This window comes from Lycium barbarum, chromosome 10 (genome assembly GCF_019175385.1).
Source record: "Lycium barbarum isolate Lr01 chromosome 10, ASM1917538v2, whole genome shotgun sequence".
NCBI classification, from domain to species: Eukaryota; Viridiplantae; Streptophyta; class Magnoliopsida; order Solanales; family Solanaceae; genus Lycium; species Lycium barbarum.
Window position 1 is genome coordinate 57,806,832 of NC_083346.1, and position 24,492 is coordinate 57,831,323.

Below are 24,492 nucleotides of genomic sequence, written 5' to 3' on the forward strand. Positions count from 1 at the left end.
AATGCAATCCCATGCAAATGCTATGTACACATGTACTCTGGATGGAAATATCGATATATCGGTAGCACAACCCAAGGTGACTCGCGAAGTCTAAGTGTCACTCGTCCCCGATCTTTGCCCAACAGACAGACGAGACCCTGGATCTTTACCCACGGAGGGTTTTCACCTGCAGAGTTCATGCACTCACTCAATCAACGATTTCGGTACTACCATTGGATATCAGACTCTCACGTCACTCTCATTTAAAAACTGAGCCCAGTTCATCACAGTGTTTCATCAAGTACCAACAATGTATCAACAGTATATCATGAGAATGAGAGTGCATGCAATGCATGTATCATTATCAATAATCAGATCAATATCACAAGTACAAACAATGGGTATGCCAACAACATATCAATGTCACAAGTATCAACATGGGTACGCCAACAATATATATATATATATATCACAAGTACCAACGTGGGTACGCCAACAATATCATGAAAGACTACATAAGTCATATGAAACTCTATCCTCGTATCAACGTTAACCCGTAAGATACTATAATATCACAATCAAGATAGAACAACAGATCCCAATATCTACTCACAACACGTGGCATCAAGCCAACACAATAGAACAAATAAGTCACAACACAACGGGGTGGCTAACCCCAATCACGCAACAGGGCCCAACTTAAGACAATATCCAACCCAACTTCATACCCGAAAGTTTACATGCTTTCTCCAACAATATCATCTAAATATATGCTTTGCTACTTGAAATCTCTCCAAGGGTAAGCCATAACCTACCTGGATGGCCGAACAGCAAACACTAATCAATCACTCTTTTGCCTTGCCCTTCCGCTGAGCCTCAAGATCAAAGAAGTCTAGGCATATTCAAAAGCTAGATTAGAAATTATGAAGAACAATACTGATATTTCTATCATTCAATTTAGGTCAAATCCAACCCTGGAATTTGGGGAAACAGGGCCCACAAGGTCAAAACGAGAACTCGGGGGTAAGATATCAAATTAAACACTAGGTGATTAAAACCCATCAACCAATTGCTAAATTAATTCAAAGATCCACCAATTTTGAAATTCAAGTAAAACCCCCAATTTTGGGTATAAACCTTAACTCTTAGATTCAATGATTCAACACTAATATTGGAAGATATATGATTAACAATCTTAGATTCATCAAAATCTAGCATAAACTCCACTAATTTCATCATTAATGAGCCTAGGTGCGCAGCCTCTTCTGAACCGGAACAAGAAAGAGCTAATAACCACTGCTTGTGAACAGCTCTCCTCAACTTAAGGCGCACCTACTCTTACTAGAAGTCTAGTCTCTCTCAGGTCCTATAAATCCATCAAACCCACTTCTAATCTTCCATTACTAAGGGCTAACAAGGAAAGGGAAAGAGGAATCTATGATGATTAAGAACAAGGAATTAGTAAAGGGATTAGCAAGACTTACCACCAAGAGCTTTCTCCAATAATCTTCTACAATGGTCCCGAACAGCTCAATTTTCGAAATGGGCATAAATGATAAACTAAGGGATTATTTAATACACACATAATGAAATAACAGGCCCGTTACCGCCACGGCATCATCGAGACCACCATGGCGGCACCGCCCCAGCGCCACACCAGATCGCCCCGACGGTCTAGGCAAAATACAACAGGCCGCCCCAGCGCTCATTCCACCGCTACGGCGGTGCTGCTGGGACGGCACTGGTACCACTTTGGCGGATACCAGATACTAGATTCCTAATATTTTTTTAAGTCTCAACCGAAATCCCGAGGCCATCTGCTCACAAACCACATACACAGACCCACATAAAAACAAGCTATGAACGCACTCATGGCCTCGGAATTTCCAACGGAGGTCTCGTTGACCGAGTCTACCCCCGATACCTCATAACCAATTTCCCAACCACAGTCCCAAAATACATCCGAGTTCATTGGGAATCGAACCAGATATACACACAAGTTCTAAACGACCATTTGAACCTCTCGGAATCGATAGATTTCTGAAAAAGGTCTATTTACCCAAAAGTCAACTTTGAGTCATCTCTTTTTCGCTTAACGTTCATATTTCACAAAAAGTCACCTGAATCAAGCCTGGACACCTCGGGAAGCGTGTCAACGGTCCCCTTGGGTCAACAGTTAGCTAACCAAGCTTGGGAAAGGGTCAAAAGGCCCAAAAACACAATAACGACCAAATGGGTCGTTACATCAGATACCAATTTAACAATCGCTCGTCCTCGAGCGGCAAGGAAGAGAGGACGGAAAATGTTAGAATCGGCAATAACTGAAGATTATCGGCCACCCATGTCAAACTTCTCCTTATAGGAAATATTCTTTCCGAACAAAACTAAATCCCAATGAATGGTACTTCTCTAACACAAATACATAGAAAACCGGATGAACATTGGACAGATTTGGGGAAGAACTAACCCATAGAACAAGGGTTCAACAACGGGTAGTCTCAAACAGGCCTAAGCACATCGGCTCGCTTACCAGTCACGACTCTCTAAACATATCTCAAGCTCGAATTCTCATATCTCCATATTCGGGTTTCTCTCGTAATTGATCCTCAAATAAACGAATCTCTTACTCTAATCCTCCGATTTGATAAAATCGCAACTCTGAACGCAATTCAAAGGCCCCACAACTACTTCCCCAACCAATGCAATCCTCTAAAACATGGTCACAACCATCACCCATTCTGAACCGATGAAATACTCTAATTTAGCTAACCTTTCCTTCGCACTTACTAGAGTCGTTTCTCGTACTGCAATTCCTTAGAAATATAGGAACACACCTACCAAAATTCTGAACCCTTAACTTACTCTTGTCAGAAAGAATCATTTATTCACCTGAGCTTCTCTACGCAATTCCATCAAAACTGACCTTACTAACAGCCAACTTGGCTAGTTCCAAGTCTTCTTAAACCTTCAAATCACAATACAGGAACCATACCACTGATTATCTCGCCGAGCAAAGTCCGTCGGAACTCAACTGGTCACTATAAAGACATCTCGAACAACAGTTCCTCCTCAAATTTGTACTAAGCTCATTGCAATCCATTATTCTATCCAAGTAACTGTTCTTAGAAAATATCATCAAATCCACTAGGAAACCTTGACAAGGCTCGGTAAATCTGTCATACCTCAAATTTGAGCCGAAACGCATAGAATCTTTAAATATCTTCCTGAAAATATAACCATAGACCATTAAGCTTAACTCAAACCATGCTGACCCTGAATGAATACACAATCTCGAATACCACCAATAATCATTAGAACTGACTCCGAATTTCGAAACCAATCACAGCCATACCACGCATAACAAATCCTATCTATCACTTTAGACTCCACAAGCTGAGTCCTATACCGGTTATCAACTTAGCACCGAAGAACTATACCTTACGATTCCAACTTCATGTTTCTCAACCTTTATCCAATACGCAAATCTTATACAACCCCGAACTTTCGACGCAAAACCTGAAGCCCCATATAGTATTTATGTAACCATCGAACCTCTCATAGTATCACCTCGATATGCTCGTAAATTCTCCAAAAGTATCCAATCTTACACTGCCGCTCGAAATCTCACACAATTACCCCCAAGTCCATAATAACCAAAAGCTCTTACCCAAACTGTCCTATCAATATTACTTACAATCATATTGTATTACCACGAGTAGGGTCTCCCCTCGAAAATATACTCCAGCATCACATAATAGGTATCCCACTGAATCGTCCTAGCCCGAATTGCCTTACTCAATTTTCGAATTGTATACCGAACTTAACTCAGTTAACCCATCATCATTTATTCTATCATCTCATATACCCATGTTTAATAATCCCTTACTCAAACCCTTAACATTTTTAGTCCTCAAAGAATCGCCTCGTATCTCAATTATCGAATCTGAATACCTCTAACCACTTGCACGACTATCCATTTTTATTCAATCACCCAAGCCGAGTAATAACACACTAGTAGAGGGATCTAGCCAATAGCACAATGAATACCAGGCTCCCATCCTCAGTCCACCATTAATCTCTATCAGTTTATGACATATTCGAACATACAACCCATCCATAAACTCTTAAGCCCACTCTACACTGTACACTGCAACCAACCCCCGCATCATTAACTCTTGCTTCAATGATTTTCTTTCTGCCCTTAACCTCGTAGACACCCATTAACCTCATAGGTTACACCCCTTACTATACGTCATGATATAATGCCCCTGCTGTCCAACACAACTCAGGTACTCATGTTACCTCACCTCAATCTTATGAACCTCAATCTCCTGAACCCGATAGTAAGATGCCTCATTGTGACCCTTCAGTCCTCGTATTTCATTTCGAATCACTTTTTATCACTCTCTACCAATAACACTCGATCCCCTAAACTAATCATCCCTCTAAGTTGATCGAACCACGACAATATCAATGCTACTCCTCAATTCTAAGTGAAACAACCAGTAGAATTCCAAGTTATTATCTCATCGCATACGCCCATTTTTGAAATCCTTTCCATCAGTCAATTACTAACTCTGCAGAAGTATAACACCCAGTCAAATTTACCAATCAACGATGTGCCCATAAAATTCACTTAAAAATTAATTATTCCTTTAACATCAAGTAACTTATATCAAGAATAACCTTAGTACCAGTCGCAACCTTATCCTGACAACCGTGTCAGATACCAATTTTTCCTTTCCTAATATCACGAAAAGTACTCATATCCAAGATATTCTAAGAAGTCTTACATCGCTACACACTTGCACAAAAGCTTCCTTCATGTCCTTATTGTCAACTTCTTTTCTTTATTACCCGCGATCATAATACGTTTGCCCACATTCGTTGCTCATCACTGAACTTACACTTGTTCTCACCTACCAAGTCTAATAATCTACCGTTACTGAATCGTCGACCTGCGATTGGTTCACCAGTGTCACGCACACCATCATAAAGCCTTGACAAAGCTAAAGTCAAACTGATCATGTCATCGAGAAACTCATTAATGTTAAGCCATAAATGCACTCTGTCACTTCCGAGCAACCCAACGGTGAAACATGGAGACCCTGTAACCCTCTGAACTACCTTCTCATTTCTCACAAACTTTCACAATAAACGAGTCTAATCGTGAATCCACACAATCGAATCCTTGGGACATAACTAAAAACTGAACTTGATCACATTCCGAATCAGAATAACATATCTCACACCCAAACCACAACACGTCATATATCAACCAATCGCATAAGAATTTAAGGGTGAGTGTCCACCCTCCGCGGTTGATTAAGATAAGAAAATTCAGATACCAATTGGAATCGACTAGATACCAATTTGAATAAAGTCGCATGAGAAAATGAAATAATTTGAAGTTTTCTAAATGTCGTATAGCCTCTCGCAGATAAGTACTGAGCTCATCGTACCGATCCATAAGACTCTACTAGACACGCTCTTGAATTTGATCGGGTAACCTAGGGCTCTGATACCAACTTGTCATGACCCATTATACTAGGAAGCGCGGGCACCTACCATTCCCACCGCAATCGGCGAACCCTTATCTTAATATAACCAATTTAAGTGAAGGCGGAAGAATTAAATATAGAATAAGTCTCAAATCATCCATATAAGATAAAGTGCGAAAATACTAAATACAACCCCATAGATCTGGTCTAATTCATACAATAGTACTAACTAAATTGTCACGAACCAACCCGCCATGACTGGAACCCAACTAAATCCTAGTGGGCGAACCAACACACAAGATCTCTATTCATTCAAGTCTGATTTTAGATTAAACAAGTCAAACGATTATACTCATTCACGCATCAAATAAACTGGTTAAGTCATGCCATAAAATACTAAAACAAGTGTGGAAGTCTAACTATTCCATATTCCCCAAAATTCGAAAGACATCGTACATGACTCTAAGCCAAAACACGTCTAAGAACTGAAATCTATCTAATGAATATCCATAATGTCTAGAAAAAAAAAAGATATCATAAGTAGAAGATCCTCGGGCGGCCTGGCATGAGAAGAAACCCCAAAATCTATCAGCAAATCTCCTCCACGCTAGATGTGAGGACGAGTAGCTGTCTCTATATCAAAATCTGCACTCAAAGAATGCATCAAGGTAGTATCAGTACAAACACTATGTACCGGTAAACATCATAGGCCGACTAAGATTAGTATCATGCATATCATATGAAATCAATAAAATAAACAAGACAGTCAATCATACGTGAATATCAATGCATCACAAGAAGTCAACCACAGACAAACAATACAAATCACCGAATCGCCAAGAATCACCAACACGTTAACTACCACGGAGATAAAAGTACACTATGCCTCCACTCACTGTACACACATACTATCTGATGTCATAGCTCAGTAGTCATGACCTGCAGGGGACCCATGGTGTCCATGTATCACTAGTTCCGGAACACTCCTCGAACCCAAGCATAACCTCGGCTCCCGAACGAATCTTGGACGCGGGATATAATGATAAACCACTCATTTTCCGAACTAACTTCGAACCAATGAGCCCATCATCTAGGCCATATATGTTCCTTGTGGTACCTTTCACAGAATAGTGTTTCTTACCTTCTCAATATCCATATTCACCTCGTCATTTCATGTCACAATGCCCTCGAGAAGACTACATTAACTTCTCATCACAATACAACCACTGCAGATTAAATCACACAGGAATAATGGCATGAAGCCAACACCACATTCAATCACAAACACATAGGAGCTTAACCACACAATATCATGCAACGAATACTAGACATGCTTTCTCCTAATGATCTCACAAACATACATTCAACTAAACAAAGTCTAACTAAAGTAAACTGTAACCTACCTCAAAGCAAAGCTGGAACAATGCAAGTCACTCTGCTACAGCCTTTCCTTTCCTTTCCTCAAAGCCTCAGAACGCTCAAAGTCTAGAAATAGGGGACCCAATGAGTTATAATACTCAATCACAAGTTCCAACGCAAGAATACCCATCCCTTACCCCATTCTAAGGGTTGGATGATTTTCTAGGTGATAAACAACCTATTTAAACCCTTAGTAATCATTAATCATCAATTTATAACAACATTCAATCAATATTCCCTTACAAGAAGTTTTCCATGGCAAAGACACCATTTTTATAGAACTCTAGGTCTTCAATCACTTAGTTTATGTCTCTAAATGTTCAATTTATGATCAAGAACAACTAACCAATGCATTTAGATGATAACTAAGCGATAATAATCATAACCCAACAAGTTTTGAAGTTCCATTAATATTCTAGGGTTTTCTAATTCAATTTCACCATTGAAGACCCAATGATTATCATCATGAATGGGAAAGGAATGATAGAATGGAAGCAATGGAAGCAATGGAACTTACCTCAAAAGATTGTCTTGCCCTAGCTTGGAAATTCTCTCAAAGTGTTTGTTGGGAAGTGTGTTGGGGTGTTATGAATGAGAAAATAAAACTAAGGCATTTAAAACCCCGCTACTGCCTCCCGTCTACTGCTGCGGCGGTCGCTATACCGCTGCAGCGGTCCCGCTATAGTGGTCAAGTGACCGCTATAGCGGTCCCCCACTCTATCGACTGACCGCTGTGGCGGTCAGTTTACCACTATAGCGGTACCTCCATAGCGGTCAACCTTCCGCCACAGCGGCCACCAAAGAAATGGTTGGCAGCTAGAAACGGTCGAGGCACCGCTACAACGATACCACCTCAGCGGTAAACCCACCGCTGTAGCAGTCCATTTTGGGCAGTGAGGTCGTTTTCTGTCTAGTTTCCCCCCCTATCACCCCACATTTCATCCAAGGCCTAAACACACAAAACGAAACATGCACACATACAAAAAGGCGCCCTACGAATCCACCCGCGGCCTCGGAATTCCTAATGGAGTCCTAAATTTCCATAATGACCAGAAGGGTCGTTACACAAGATACCAATTAAGACATCGTTCGTCCCCGAACGGACAAGAATGAGAATCTAGGGAGGAGTTACCTGATTCGGTGAAAAGCTGAGGGTATTTACTACGCATATCCGCATCTGTTTCCCAAGTCGCTTCTTCCACTGGTCGATTCTTCCACTGAACTATTACAGAGGATATTTCCTTGGACCTCAACTTGTGGACATCCCTGTCTAGGATAGCAGTGGGATCTTCCTCATATGAAAGATTTTCATCTAACAACACTGAATCCCAACAAATAATAATATGGGAACCATCACAGTGGTACCTCTTCAACTTCGACACATAGAACACCGGATGAACGCTCGATAACCCCGGAGGTAAAGCCAACTTGTAAGCCACCTCCCCCACATGTTTGAGAATCTCAAACGGACCAATGAACCTCGAGCTAAGCTTGCCCTTTTTCCCAAACCTTATCACACCCTTCATGGGTGAGACCTTCAATAGCACTTGCTCCCCTTCCTCGAACTCAAAATCTCGGACCTTGCGGTCCGCATACTCTTTCTGCCTATTCTGCGCTGCCAACGGCTTGGCTTGAATCACCTTCAATTTCTCTAGGGACTCTCTCAGAAGATCAGTGCCCCAAGGCCTCACCTCAAACGCATCGAACCACCCAATAGGAGACCTACACCTCCTCCCATACAACGCCTCAAACAGAGCTATATCAATACTCGAGTGATAGCTATTATTGTAGGCAAATTCGGCTAAGGGCAAGAACTGATCCTAATGCCCACCGAAATCTATCACACACGCACGCAGCATATCCTTCAGAACCTGAATAGTCCGCTCAGACTGCCCGTCAGTCTGAGGATAGAAGGCGGTGCTAAGATCTAACTTCGTACCCAACTCCTTATGTAAACACTCCCAAAACCTGGATGTGAACGTGGTGCCCCTGTCGGATACGATGGAAATAGGAACCCTGTGGAGTCTAAGTACCTCCAGAATGTAAACCTTAGCCAACTTCTCTGCATCATAAGTTATCTTTATCGGAATGAAGTGGGCAGACTTAGTCAACCTATCAACAATAACCTAGATGGAGTCAAACTTCCCTAATGTCTTTCGAAGGCCCACTACAAAATCCATGGCTATTATTTCCCACTTCCATTCTACAATGGGCATTCTTGGCAATGTACCCTCAGGTTTCTGATGCTCATACTTCACCTGTTGGCAATTTAAGCACTGCGCGATGAACTCCACAATATCCCGCTTCATCCTAGTCCACCAGTAATGTTGCCTCAAATCACGATGCATCTTAGTGGCACCAGGGTGGATAGAATACCTCGAACTATGAGCCTCTGTCAGAATGGTCTTAATCAAGTCACCCACACGTGGCACACACACTCGTCCTTTGATTCGCAGCACGCCCTCCTTATCAATCACAGTCTCCTTGGCCTCGCCACGCAACACCTTATCTCGTATTTTACATAGCTTAGCATCTTCGAACTGCTTAGCCTTAATCTGCTCTAAAAATGATGACCAAGCCTTAACACAAGCCAACACCTTGCCTGTATTAAAGATATCCAGCCTCATAAAACTGTTAGCCAGAGTATGCACCTCTATAGCCAACGGACGCTCAGAAGAAATTAAACGAGCCAGACTTCCCATACTAGCCAACTTCCGGCTCAATGCATCAACTACCACATTAGCCTTACCAGTGTGATACAAAATGGTGATGTCATAGTCCTTCAGTAGTTCCATCCACCTCCGTTGTCTAGAGTTCAGATCTTTCTAAGTGAACACATGCTGTAAACTGCGATGGTCTGTGTACACCTCATAATCGACACCATACAAGTAATGCCTCCAGATTTTCAATGCAAAGACCACCGCTGCCAACTCTAGATCATGAGTAGGATAGTTCTTCTCCTGCACCTTCAACTGCCGAGAAGCATAACCAATCACCTTCTTTTCCTGCATCAAAACAGCACCCAAACCAGAACGTGAAGCATCACAATAAACAATAAAATCCTTGCCCTCAACGGGCAATGCTAGAATCGATGCTGTAATCAACAATGTTTTGAGATTTTGAAAGCCCTCCTCACACTCGTCGGACCACTGAAACAGTACCTCCTTCTGAGTCAAACGGGTCATATGAGAAGCAATAGAAGCAAACCCTTTCACAAACCGACGATAGTAGCTAGCCAGACCCACAAAACTATGGATCTCGGTCACTGATGTGGGTCTAGCCCATTCGTTGACTGCCTGAATTTTGTGAGGATCCACCATAATACGCTCTTTCGAAATCACATACCCCAAGAAAGATACGGAAGCCATCCAGAATTCACACTTGGAGAATTTAGCATACAATTTTTTCTCCCGTAATACTCCAAGGGCAATCCTCAAATGTTTCTCATGCTCTTCCTTACTTCTAGAGTACACCAAGATATCATCAATGAACACTATGACGAATGAGTCTAGGTAGGTCTTGAACACACTGTTCATCAAATCCATGAATAAGGTTGGGGCATTTGTAAGCCCAAAAGACATAACCAAGAATTCATAGTGCCCATACCTGGTCCGATATGCAGTTTTAGGAACATCCTCTGCCCGAATCTTCAACTGATGGTACCCTGATCTCAAATCGATCTTAGAGAACACAGAAGCTCCCTGTAACTGATCAAACAATTCAGTAATACGGGGAATGGGATACTTGTTTCAAACAGTTACCTTATTCAGCTGTCGGCAATCAATACGCATACGCATAAACCCATCCTTCTTCTTAACAAACATCATAGGAACACCCCACGGAGAGGCACTCAGGCGAATAAACCCCTTACTCAGAAGATTTTACGACTGTTCTTTCAATTCCCTGAGTTCCGCTAGTGCTATCCTATAAGGCGGAATAGAGATAAGATGAATCCCTGGGTCTAAATCAATCATGAAGTCAATATCACGATCTGGTGGCATACCAGGCAAGTCCACGGGGAACACATCCGCAAACTCGTGTACCACTGGAACCGAATCGAGGGATGGAATATCTGCACTGGTATCACGGATATGTGCCAGATAGGCTAAACACCCCTTCTCTACCAGCTTCCTAGAACAGACAAAGGATATTACTTTCTTAGGGAGGGGACTAAGGTTATCCTTCCACTCGAGTCTAGGTGTCTCGGGCATGGCTAGTGTAACAGTCTTAGAGTGGCAGTCAAGTATAGCATAATGCGGGGACAACTAACTCATACCCAAAATAACATCGAAATCTACCAGGTCTAAAATCATCAAATCCGCCCAAGTACTATACCCCATAAAAGAAATTGCACACGCAGGGTAAACGCTATTCACTACCACAGAATCCCCAATAGGAGTAGACACAAAAATAGAGGTATTAAGAGTATCACACATCATATCCAGGCCCACAGTAAAATAGGTAGATACATAGGAAAAAGTAGAACCCGGATCAAACAAAACGAACGCCATACAGTTGTAAACGGAAATAGTAACTGTGATAACTGCATCGGAGGCCTCAGCCTCGGGTCTACCTGAAAAGGCATACAAATGACCGCGCCCCCCTGTCGCATGCGTACCACCGCGATTACCATTACCAGTCTGAGCCCGCCCCTGCCGGGATGCTAACCGCCTCTTCCTGCCTGAGGACCGCCTCGGTTAGGCTGGGCACCACCCCTACCCGCGGTGTGGCCATCCCGCCCTGCCGGTGCGCGATCCTTAACCCCTCGATATGGTGCATATGGAGCTCGGGGAGCCTGATACCGAGTTCCCTGCCCACTCTGTCTAAATCTGGGGCAATATCTCTTAGTATGCCCTATCTCACCACACTCGAAGTAAGCACGGTCTAGCGGAGGCTGCTGAACAGAAGATGATGAAGCAGTATAGCCTCCCTGCTGATCGGAAGCCTGATAATTTACCCCTGAAGGGCCCCCAACTGATACTTGTATCGCGAACTGAACCGGACGCCCGAATAAACCTGTGAACTCTGACCCCTCGAGAAAGAGTTGCTGAACGTCCCCCCCCCCCCCCCTACGGGCCTTCTTCTCTACATGTTTTTCCTGACTCTCCTGCCTAATACTCTTAATGGTACGGACGTGCTCCACTACCTCCTGAAATGAAGCCCTAGTGGCTACAAGCTGAAGAGTTGATAACTGAAGTCAAGTGTTCAACCCCTTCACAAACCGTCGTATCCTCTCCCCCTCAGTGGGCAGCAACTGAATAGTACATCGGGATAGGGAGTGGAAACTGGACTCATACACAGCAACTGACGAGTTCCCCTGATCAATAGTAGCAAACTCATCCTTCCTTCGGTCCCTCAGAGTATGCGGAACGTACTTGTCCAAAAACATAGAGTAAAACTGGACCCAAGTCAACGGAGGAAACCCAGCTGGCCTACATTCCACATAAGCCCTCCACCAAAGCTTGGCATCACCCAAGAAATAGAACATCACAAACTCTACCCAGTACTTATCCACGGTCCCCATCTTATGGAACTACTCATGACAGTCGATGATGAACTCATATCCGTCCTCCGACTCAGTACCATAAAACACATGAGGCTTCATTTTTGTGAACCTCCAGAACATATCATGTTCCTCACCAGTCATCACTGGCCCTGCAATAGGCCTCGGGAAGGCCTCAAAACCCAAAACCTCATCCAAGCGAGGCACCACTGCCGCTGCGTGCGGTACCCCCAGAGCCTGTGCTCTGTCCGGATTTAGAGCCGGTGCCCTTGCGCCCCTAGCTGCTGGACTCACTAGTATAGCTGTGGCCTGTGCTAACCCACGCAACAGAATCAGCACTTGTGCCATCGCATCTGGTACACCCTGAGCAGCTACAGCTCCTGGTGGGACTAGCACTGCTACTGGTTGGGCTGGTGCGGCTGCAACTCCCACTACCTCGTTAGGGACCACTGGAGGCACGGGGTCAACCACAAGGATGCCACCCCCAGCTAGGGCCGCCCCTCTGCCAGCTCCTCTGCCCCCACCTCTTCCTCTAGTTGCTGCCGCGCGTGTTCTCGCTATTCGCGAGTGAATGAAGGATAGTCAGATACCAATTTGAATCAACAGATACCAATTAGAATCAAGTAGCACGAAAGAAGAAAGAAAAAAGAGTTTTCCTAGTGTCCAGCAGCCTCCCGAACATAAGTACAAACGTCCCCGTACCGATCTGCAGGACTCTGCTAGACATGTCCTGGTACAATGAGATCGACGAACCTAAGGCTCTGATGCCATCTTTGTCAAGACCCAACCCGCCATGACTGCCACCCAACTAAATCCTAGTGGGCGAACCAACACACAAGATCTCTATTCATTCAAGTCTTATTTTAGATTAAACAAGTCAAATGATTATACTCATTCACGCATTAAAAAAACTGGTTAAGTCATGCCATAAAATACTAAAACAAGTGCAGAAGTCTAAGTATTACAAATTCCGAAAGTCATCGTACAGGACTTTAAGCACAAACACATCTAAGAACTTAAATATATCTAATGAATATCCATAATGTCCAGCAAACAAAAGACAGCATAAGTAGAAGATCCTCGGGCGGCCTGGCATGAGAAGAAGCTTATCCCAAAATCTGTCAGCAAATCTCCTCCACGCTAGATGTGAGGAGGAGTAGCGGTCTCTATATCAAAATCTGCACTCAAATAATACAGCAAGGTAGTATCAATACAAACTCTATGTACCGGTAAGCATCATAGGCCGACTAAGATTAGTATCATGCATATCATATGAAATCAATAAAATAAACAAGCCAGTCAATCATACACGAATATCAATGCATCACAACAAGTCAACCACAGACAAACAATACAAATCACCGGATTGCCAAGAATCACAAACACGTTAACTACCACGTAGATAAAAGTATACTATACCCCCACTCACTGTACACACATGCTATCTGATGTCATAGCTCAGTAGTCATGACCTGCAGGGGACCCATGGTGTCCATGTACCACTCATTCCGGAACACTCCTCGGACCCGAGCACAACCTCCGCTATGGAACGAACCTCGGATGCATGATATAACGATAAACCTCTCATTTTCGGAACTAACCTCGGATCACGAGCCCATCATCTAGGCCACATAATTTCCTTGTCATACCTTTCACAGAACAGTGTTTCTTACCTTCTCAATATCCATATTCACTTCGTCATTTCATGTCACAATACCCTCGAGCTCGAGAAGACTATATTAACTTCTCGTCACAATATAACCACTGCAGATTAAATCACACAGGAATAATGGCATGAAGCCTACACCACGTTCAATCAGAAACACATAGGAGCTTAACTACACAATATCATGTAATGAATACTAGACATGCTTTCTCCTAATGAAATCATAAACATACATTCAACTAAACAAAGTCTAACTCAAGTAAACTATAACATACCTCAAAGCAGAGCTGGAACAATGCAAGTCACTCTGCTACAGCCTTTCCTTTCCTCAAAGCCTCAGAATGCTCAAAGTCTAGAAATACGGGACCCAATGAGTTATAATACTCAATCACAAGTTCCAACACAAGAATACCCTTCCCTTACCCCATTCCAAGGGTTGGATGATTTTCTAGGTGATAAACAACCTATTTAAACCCTTAGTAATCATTAATCGTCAATTTATAACAACATTCTATCAATATTCCCTTACAAGCAGCTTTCTATGGCAAAGACACCATTTTTATAGAACCGTAGGTCTCCAATCACTAGTTTGTGTCTCTAAATGTTCAATTTATGATCAAGAACAACTAACTAACGCATTTAGATGATAACTAAGCGATAATAATCATAACCCAACAAGTTTAGAAGTTCCTATAATATTCTAGGGTTTTCTAATTCAATTTCACCATTAAAGACCCATGAGGATGATTATAATCATGAAGGGGAAAGGAATGATCGAATGGAAGCAATGGAACTTACCTCAAAAGATTATCTTGCCCTAGCTTGGAAATTCTATCAAAGTGTTTGTTGGGAAGTGTGTTGGAGTGTTATGAATGAGAAAATAAAACTAAGGCATTTAAAACCCGGCTACTGCCTCCCATCGACTGCTGCTGCGGTCGCTACTCCGCTGTAGCGGTCCCGCTATAGCGGTCCCCCACTTTATCGACTAGCGGACGGTTCACCGCTATAGCGGTACCGCCATAGCGGTCAACCTTCCGCCACAGCGGCCACCAAAGAAATGGTTGGTCGTTGGAAGCGTTCGGGGCACCGCTACAGTGGTAAACCCACCGCTGTAGCGATCCATTTTGGGCAGTGAGGTCGTTTTCTGTCCAGTTTTCCCCCTATCACCCCACATTTCATCCAAGGCCTTAACACACAAAACGAAACATGCACACATACAAAAAGACGCCCTACGAATTCACCCGCGGCCTCGGAATTCCCAATGGAGTCCTAAATTTCCATAACGAACAGAAGGGTCGTTACATAAATACTACAAGTCTGAAAGATGATAAAGTCTCATAATACAACCGTCTTGAAGTAAGAGTAAGACAAGTAAGCAAAGGAAAGAACATTCGGGTAGCGGTCGTCATTATACTCACCCTGGAATGACTTTATAGACCCCTCGCCAATCAACTACAAGGGAAAAGAGTGGAACCTGTCTAATACTCCATAAAAGAATGCAGCAAGTGCAGATCAGTACAAAGCAACAGTACTGGTAGGTATCATAGGCCGACTAAGTATAACTAACATAATTCAGACAATAAAGCAAGATAGGTAGATAAATCAACAAGTATGAGCCATACATAATCAGAATCAAGTACACGTCATCACCTTTGTAGAGCATCCAATCCCAAATGTGCCAAGTCTCAATATGTACAATCCAAATCGAACATCACAAGTAAAAACAGCAAATCATCACAATATAAGCCATGATGCAATGCAATGCAATAATGTATGAATGCAATGCAATGCCATGCAAATGTTATGTACACATGTACTCCAGACGGAAATATCGATATCTCGGTAGCACAACCTAAGGTGACTCGCCAAGTCTAAGTGCCACTCATCTCGGATCTTTGCGCAGCAGACAGATGAGACCCCGAATCTTTGCCCATGGGTATTTCTCACTGGCACCACCCTGGGGGACCCGCGGAGTCCATCCACTCTGTCAATCCATGATTCTGGTACTAACAGCGGATATCGAACTCTCACGTCACTCTCATTTAAAAATCGAGCTCAACTCATCACAGTGTTTCATCAAGTACCAACAATGTATCAACAGTATATCATGGGAATGAGAGTGCGTGCAATGCATATATCATTATCAATAATCATATCAATATCACAAGTACCAACAATGGGTGCACCAACAACATATCAATGTCACAAGTACCAACATGGGTATGCCAACAATATATATGTGTCACAAGTACCAATGTGGGTGCGCTAACAATATCATGAAAGACTGCACAAGTCATATAGAATTCTATCCTCGTATCAACGTCAACCCGTAAGATACTATAATATCACAATCAAGATGGAACAGTAGATCCCAATATCTACTCACAACACGTGGCATCAACCCAACACAATAGAACAAACAAGTCACAACACAATGGGGTGGCTAACCCCAATCACGCAATAGGGCCCAACCTAAGACAATATCTAGCCTAACTTCATACCCGAAGGTTTACATGCTTTCTCCAATAATATCATCTAAATATATGCTTCGCTACACCAAATCTCACTAAGAGTAAGCCATAACCTACCTGGATGGCCGTACAGAAAACACCAATCAATCACTCTTTTGCCATGCCCTTCCGCTGAGCCTCAAGATCAAAGAAGTCTAGGCATATTCGAAATCTAGATTAGAAATTATGAAGAACGATACTAATATTTCTATCATTCTATTTAGGTCAAATCCAACCCGAGAATTTAGGGAAACGGGGCCCACAAGGTCAAAATGGGAAACTCGGGGTCAAGATATCAAATTAAACACTAGGTGATCAAGACCCATAGATTAATTGCTAAATTAACTCAAAGATCCACTAATTTCAAAATTCAAGTAAAACCCCCAATTTTGGGTATAAACCCTAACTCTTAGATTCAATGATTCAACACTAATATTGAAAGATATATGATTAACAACCTTAGATTCATCAAAATCTAGCATAAACTCCATCAATTTCATCATTAATGAGCCTACATATAAATCCATCAAACGCACTTCTAATCTTCCATTACTAAGGGCTAACAAGGAAAGGGAAAGAGGAATCTATGATGATTAGGAACAAGGAATTAGTATAGAGAATAGGAAGACTTACCACTAAGAGCTTTCTCTAATAATCTTTTAAAACAGTCCCCAAGAACTCAATTTTTGAAATGGGAATAAATGATAGACTAAGGGCTTATTTAATACACACTTAATGAAATAATAGGCCTGTTACCACCACGGCGTCATCGGTACCGCCATGGCCGCACCGCCTCAGCGCCACACTAGACTACCCCAGCGGTTATTCCACCGCTACGGCGGTGCATCAAAGACGGCACTGGTGCCGCTTTGGTTGACACCAGATACCATATTCCCAATATTTTTCTAAGTCTCAATCGAAATCCCAAACCACTACCGAGGCCATTTGCTCACAAAACACATTCACAGACCTACATAAAGACATGCTACGAACGCACTCGTGGCCTTGGAATTTCCAACGGAGGTCTCGTTGACCGAGTCAATCCCCGATACCTCATAACCAAATTCCTAACCCAAGTCTCAAAATGCATCCGAGTGCATTAGGAACCGAACTAGATATACCCACAAGTTCTAAACGACCATCCGGACCTCTCAAAATCGACGAATTTTCGAAAACGGTCCTTTACCCAAAAGTCAACTTTGAGTCAACTCTTTTTCGCTTAACGCTCATATTTCACAAAAAATTGCCAGAATCAAGCCTGGATACCGCAGGAAGCGTGTCAATGGTCCCCTAGGGTCAAAAGTGAGCTAAACAAGCTCGGGAAAGGGTTAAAAGGCCCAAAAATGCAATAACGACCAAACGGGTCCTTACATATTCCTTGTTGACCAAACTCCATAAAAAGCGTTACACATATCATGAAATTTTAACTTTGTTAAGATCCGTTTTGATAGAATCTGCTAAAAGTTTACAGAAAACATGAAAGGAACATATGTCGGGCTTATCGTCTATAAGGAAGTGAAATATTCTTCCTCACATGTTTATGCCTCATGAATGAAAAAAATCAATTAAAGTTTGAATGTTCATCTTTGTATGTTATCCAATCATCTTGATGTCTTTTAGCAAACAATTCACCACATGATGATTCACATTGATCATTCAAATAAACTTGTAACTTATTCTTTTATGCAGAATTATTTATTCAAAGCATTGTTTTAATTATACTAATATTATTTTACAAAATCACATATTTAACATGATTTGGCATATGCGTGCCGAGAAACTAGCATTAGTTAAAGTGCAGTGAAAATTAAGGTTTTAATGGGGTCGGGAATCGATGAGCAGTCACTGACCAATTATGACGTAACATTTCATGAGGTGATCAAATTAGAAGTTAAATCTTTTGATAACTATTTTAATAAAGTAAAATAATTAACTTGCTATTATAAGTTAAAGTTTATTGACAATGCCAAAAAATCTTAACGGTATATAACTTAAATCCTAATCAAAATAATGCTTCTACCGCATTCATTGGAATTTACTTGGGTGTTTTGACAGTTTAGAACAAGTCACGTGAAGCCATGCAACTTTCTTGCATATCTTTAGGATTATCTCTTTGGGACATTATGAAAATATCAATCTTTTTTAGCACTTGTTTCTCTCACATGCGAGCATAATAGCCTACTTTATTTTCTACAAATTCATATTAAGGTAACAAACCAAAAAATACATGTTAAGTCTATTTAATTTGTCCATTTAAGAAATGGATAACCTGATTGGTGAAATAGATTGTAGATCAAAGTCAGATGGAATAGTGATGGGAATTCTAAGATGCGCAATGGACAAAGCACATGAAAAGGTGCAGTCCGAAGCTGGATCGATCGACTTTCTTCATGAGAGATCAAAGTTTTATGAATTGGCAGTAATCCTTGTGGAATCAGGCCTAAGCATTGTTCAGCAAGAGACGAATATTCTTGAAAGCAATCGCGAAAAAGTCATATCAGACTTAACAGAAATGAGGCATTGGCTCTTGGGAAGGATTAACGTAATGAAGCTCTTAATCAATGAGAAAGATAGAGAATTAACAGAGAGGACAGAAAATGAATTAAAGCTCAGACTGGTTTTGGAATCTAAAGAAAAAGAAGTCATTTTTCTTCGTGATAAGTTGGAGAATCAGAGAACGATGAGTGAGGGCTCCCTAGATTTGGGGTTACTACTCAAGAACAATGAAGCTAAAGAAAGTGACTCAAAATCTGATTCAGAACTTCTCAATGAGGAAAGATTCCAAGAAGATGATTTCTATGGAAGTTACAACCATATTCCTAAAATAAAGCCAATGACTGATTCATTGAGGCCTGAACAGAACAAAGTGATTGAACAAATGAGTTCTGATATAGATATTTTAAAAGAAACCTTGGATTTTGCATTTGGGAAAAGGGATAATGGTGAGATGGTTCCTGTAGAGAAGCAATGGAGGTGTACAATTGAGAAAGATATATTATTTGTCTTGATAAGATTTTTTATTAATGATATTAAACAAAGGTTTGAAATAGAGTTGAGGAACTTTTTAGGTGGTCAAATTCCAGTGGGATTTTCAAATAAGAACTTGTCAAAATTCATCAGTGAGATGACAACGTTATGCCAGGAACTAGAGGCCTTTTATAGTAGATATAATGAGGACAACAAAACTACTAGTAGCAATCAAGATTTATTAGGCCCTTTGAAAAAACTAAAACGAACGTGTAGTGAGCCTTTGCCAAAAGTTGATCAGGAGGACCAAGAAGTTGGTGGAAGTAACTATGTCGCTAAGCTGATTAAGAATCATGAATATGTTATAAAGAAGCAATTAGAAGATCGAAATGTTATGAAAAAGGAAGTAATTGAAGAGGAGAAATCCACATTACACAAGAAAGACAAGGAACTTGATTTCTTGAACAGAATGATAAAACATGTCATCACAAGATTGGACGATATAAGCTCATTGAATGTTAAGTCAGTCGATAAAGAATATGTGAAATGGGAAGAGAAATTTACTATGGAAAATTTATCCAGGTCTTTCATGGGAGATAAATTGGTAACTAGTGATTGTGCTTGCGAAATCATAAAAGATGAGGTGGGATCACTAAAAGAAGAAGTGGATAATTTAAATTTGCAGATATTAATCTTGGAAGAGATTCATTTGACCCTTTATGAAGGTTTGTTCAAGGACCAAAGTGTGGCTTGTTTTAAGTCAATTCAAAACACTAAAAGCACTAGTACTTTATTGCTACGCCAATTTGTTGCAGAAGATGGGAATTCAGAAACATTTGTTAAAGATATTCTAGATGGCAGCATCATACCAGAGACTATAGGGAGCCTATTGAAAGAGGATGTCTACGAGGTTTTCTTCGTGGAAATGTTTAAGGCATGGAAGGAGGAAAGCGATGATTTTGATATGGAGGTTCACATAAGGGAAGAATTCTACAATTGTATCATGGCTGAAGCTGTGAAAGATGAAATTTCAGAATATTTGAATTCAGCTAAAAATAAGAAGGTGGAATTTGATGGAACTGAGGAAAGTATGATTCAAAAACTTGATTCTTTGTTAAAATCTCTCGAGTCAGAGGAAAATCTGATGGTCAAAGCAAGTTCCGAGATAGAAGAACACAATGTGTGCCATGAACAAGAAATCTTGGAATGTGAAGGGGTTGAGGAGCGTGAGACTATTGAATGGTTGTTGAATGATGATGAGAGCACTTTCAGTTCTATGAACGAAAAACTAGTGATCGCAATGAAACAACTATCTACAAGCAAAGAATTGTTGTTGGATTTGGAGCAAAGTCTTGGCTTTTCACCTGATGTGTTATCAAAAAGTAGTGATGATTGTCTTCTATACACAAATACTAGTCTTGTGGTTGAAATGGAAAAATCATCACAAGAGTCCATTGCACAAGTAGAAGACAGCAAAGTGGCACTTCTCAATGTATCAGATTTTCATCAAGTGATTCAAAAATTTGAGGTCAATGTAGTTAAAAATCTAGTCATGAAATCGTCGAGGTATTCAACATTTTTCCATCTGAAATCTTGTTTTCAACAACCTCATAACAGCTAGGGACTAATTAGAATGACATTACCTCCTTCCAGGATAGAGGAACTGAAACATCAATTTCACAACTTAATTGTTGAACCGGTTTCCTTAATAAAGAAAAGGAAACTACTTTACAAGAAGGCTTTCTTAGCAAGATGTCAGAATCTAAAATTGGCTGAAACTGAGGTATATATAATTTACTAATTAGAAAATTAAATTGACATATCTAAGCATCTTGCTAATACCATGAAATTGATGTTTGTACAGGTGGATTTGCTGGGGAATCAGGTGGAGGCACTTTTGCATCTTCTTGAAAATATATACATGATACTAGATCAAAATTCAACTATTTTGTCTTGCCATTTTCAGGTCACCAACAATCTAAACATAACATTATTTATATGTTTATATGAACACCTTTATTTCGATCTAAGAGTAATGGCTCTTTTTTCTTCTTTTCCTTCCTTTAATATTTATGAACGACACATATACTTAGGTATAAACTAATGTACTTATGCACGTGCATACTAATGTATTTTATATCTATATTCATTGTTTTTATTACTTATTTATTTCTTAATATTGCAGGTGTTTGACATCTTAAAGCTCATCAAAGACGAATTAGCTCATGGAGTTGCTTGTGCTTCTTCTTCTTCTTAGGATGTAAAATCTAATAATTAATTTTTGTATAATATATTGATTTGCTTATATGTACGTAAAAAATATTCATAGCTCCCACAAGAAAAACGCCAAACGGTGCAATTTTTCGAGTTTAGCACATTATATAACTACATTGTATCATATAGTATTTACATTTATATCCTAGGTTTTAGCTTAATCTCTTTGTATGCATAAGCATTAAATATATCACCACACTCCTTTCACCATCTAAAAATATACATTTATACGTAATTAGCGGATCTCCTATGTCTTCTTGCTATCTTCTTCAAATCTAACTTTAACTACTACTCCCTCCGTCCCAAAAAGATTGTCTTGGGCCTCATTTGTTTTAATTAAAATTAAGACGTCTGAATCTGAATGCACATCTGAATGATTAAGATGTTGTATCTAGATCTGAACAATGAATGATTAAGATTATTTATTTTCGAACATTTGGATGTGCACAATATATTTATTTAAACATAACAAATATACAATTCAAATAAAAAGTAACTACAAATTAGAAAATAAATATAATTTTAATAAAATAAAAACAAAAAATTTATGTTTGCTAGTGATGGTGGAGATGCTTTATAGTGGTGTTGGTTGGTGCTAATGGCTAGTAATAGTGGTGGTGATAGTTGTGATTGTGGAGGTGGTTGGTGTTGTAGTGACTGAAGTGATGGCGGCGATAGTGGCGGTGGTTGTGATGGGGAGTTGGTTGATGTTAGTAGTTGGTGGTAGTGGCTGAAGAATATGTGGTGGTTGACGATGGTATTGGTAGTAGTTGGCGTTGGTGCTAGTTGTGATAGGGTGGGGGTGGGTAGATGGGTGAAGAGCAGGTAGGTTAGGGTGGGTGGAGAGTAGGTAGGTTGGGGGTCAGTGGAGAGTAGGTGGTTGGGTAGGTAGGTGGATGGTAGGTAGGTGGGGGTGGGGTGGAGGGGCGGGGGTTGGGAGGGTGGGGTAGTGATTGTTGATAGTGGTGGTTCTGGTTGTGATGACAGAGATGGTTAGTGGTGGGGTGGTGATTCGTGGGGTACGGTGGGGGTGGAGAGTTGGTGGGTGGTGGGATGGGGTTGGAAGAGTGGGGTGGTTGGGAGGGTGAGGGTGGAGCTGGTGGTTGTGGATAGAGTGGTGGTAAAAATTATTCATACCTCTTAATGATATTAAGACTTTGTTCAAGATCTTAATGATTAAAACCTATTCAGACCAAATAAGTGTTTAAATCTTAATGTAAACAAATGCACTTAATGGCCTAAAGTCTAAACCATTCAAATTCAGACCTCCAGTAAGTGCAAACAAATGAGGCCTTAGTTACTATTTGGACATTGAAAGGATATTTTCTTTAACCATTATTTTTTCAAATACTTTCTAAATATTTTGAATTGTTAACTATTGTAACTTATAGTACTTTTTATATAGTATCTAAAGATTCTATGTCCGAATTCACACCGAAAATTAGTTAGTTTGACCCTTGTAATCTGAATCATGACAATCTTTTGGAACGGAGGAAGTAGTATTTATCTCTCTCTAGGATTTTCTCTCTTGATTCTCTCTAGAATGTTAACTAATTCTACTATCCTATACTACCATCAGACCCACCTGACCAAACCAATGAAACATTGACAACTAAGACACACACACCCCCCCCCCCCCCCCCACCATAATTCAGAACAATTGGACTCATCAGAGACATCTATGCGGACATTTTTGAAACCATCAAGGCGACTGCAACAGCTCAGCAAACAAAAATCCCTTCCCAAAATTGCGACCCTCCGATAACACTACTCAGATCCACAAACAAAATCTCATCCCTCCTCAACCTAAAATTTCTACCAATTTTGACCTACCCCAATCCAAATCCCCCCCAAAATACAGACCTCGATCAAGCTAATCCTCACCACATCCAATCCCAAATTAGTAAATAATTACCTAATACCAACCTTTCCAAACAAGCTATTAACACCGTTAACAACTAAGTAGGGACAAACAACGATGGTGGTAACAAGGATATGGATAAGAATGGCAAACATTTGGTGTCTAAATCGAATTTTACAGCCACTGTCCAAGCTAAACTCCTTTATATACTAGTGAAGATGCTTTTGTTGGAGATATTGGAGGTTGACGCTTGGACTGATGATATAGAAAGTTTGTTAGTTAGTTAGCTAATTGTCATTATAGTCGGTTAGTTAAAGGAGGTTAGAGTTAGATCAATTAGTTTAGATGAGAAGCTATATATAAGTAGGTGTAGCTAGGTATTTTGTATTCTGTATCATTCCAATTCAATCAATATACAAAATTTCCTAACCGACTCTCTCATTTTCTCTTCAGCTCATATTTGAGAATTGACTCCTCTATGAATAGAGTCTCTTGCATGCATATGAATTTCATCATGGTATCAGAGCTAGAAGCATCGTGAATACTTGAAGATCGTTAGGGTTACCGATACAGATAAGTGATAATCGTGAATCCTTCGACCATTGATAAATTACAGTTGAATTTTAGGTCAAATTGATGAAGAAGACAACGATGGCAATTGAAGAAACTACCTCCACAACAAGCAACTCGAACACAACAACAACCATAGATCATCATCCATTGTATCTGTAAGAATGCGATACTCTAGGTAGCAATCTAATCTCTTTCAATTGACTGGTCCGGAAAATTATGCGGTCTGGAGTAGATCGATG

The 24,492-nt window shown here is 40.7% G+C and overlaps 1 protein-coding gene across 1 annotated transcript; it reads left to right on the forward strand.

The window, feature by feature from the left end:
* The first annotated feature begins 18,838 nt into the window (after window positions 1–18,838).
* LOC132613007 (WPP domain-associated protein) lies at window positions 18,839–21,802 on the forward strand. Its single transcript, XM_060327070.1, has 4 exons — window positions 18,839–21,111; window positions 21,199–21,328; window positions 21,410–21,511; window positions 21,731–21,802. Exons 1-4 carry the CDS (start codon window positions 18,839–18,841, stop codon window positions 21,800–21,802), a joined length of 2,577 nt encoding a protein of 858 aa, XP_060183053.1.
* The last annotated feature ends 2,690 nt before the right edge of the window (window positions 21,803–24,492 follow it).

Bases quoted from the DNA above. Each gene is read 5' to 3' on its own strand.
- LOC132613007 (XM_060327070.1), top strand. From the start codon at position 18,839: ATGGATAACCTGATTGGTGAAATAGATTGTAGATCAAAGTCAGATGGA. The intron at 21,329-21,409 runs GTATATATAATT...ATGTTTGTACAG, and splicing joins TAAAATTGGCTGAAACTGAG to GTGGATTTGCTGGGGAATCA. The intron at 21,512-21,730 runs GTCACCAACAAT...TTAATATTGCAG, and splicing joins TTTTGTCTTGCCATTTTCAG to GTGTTTGACATCTTAAAGCT.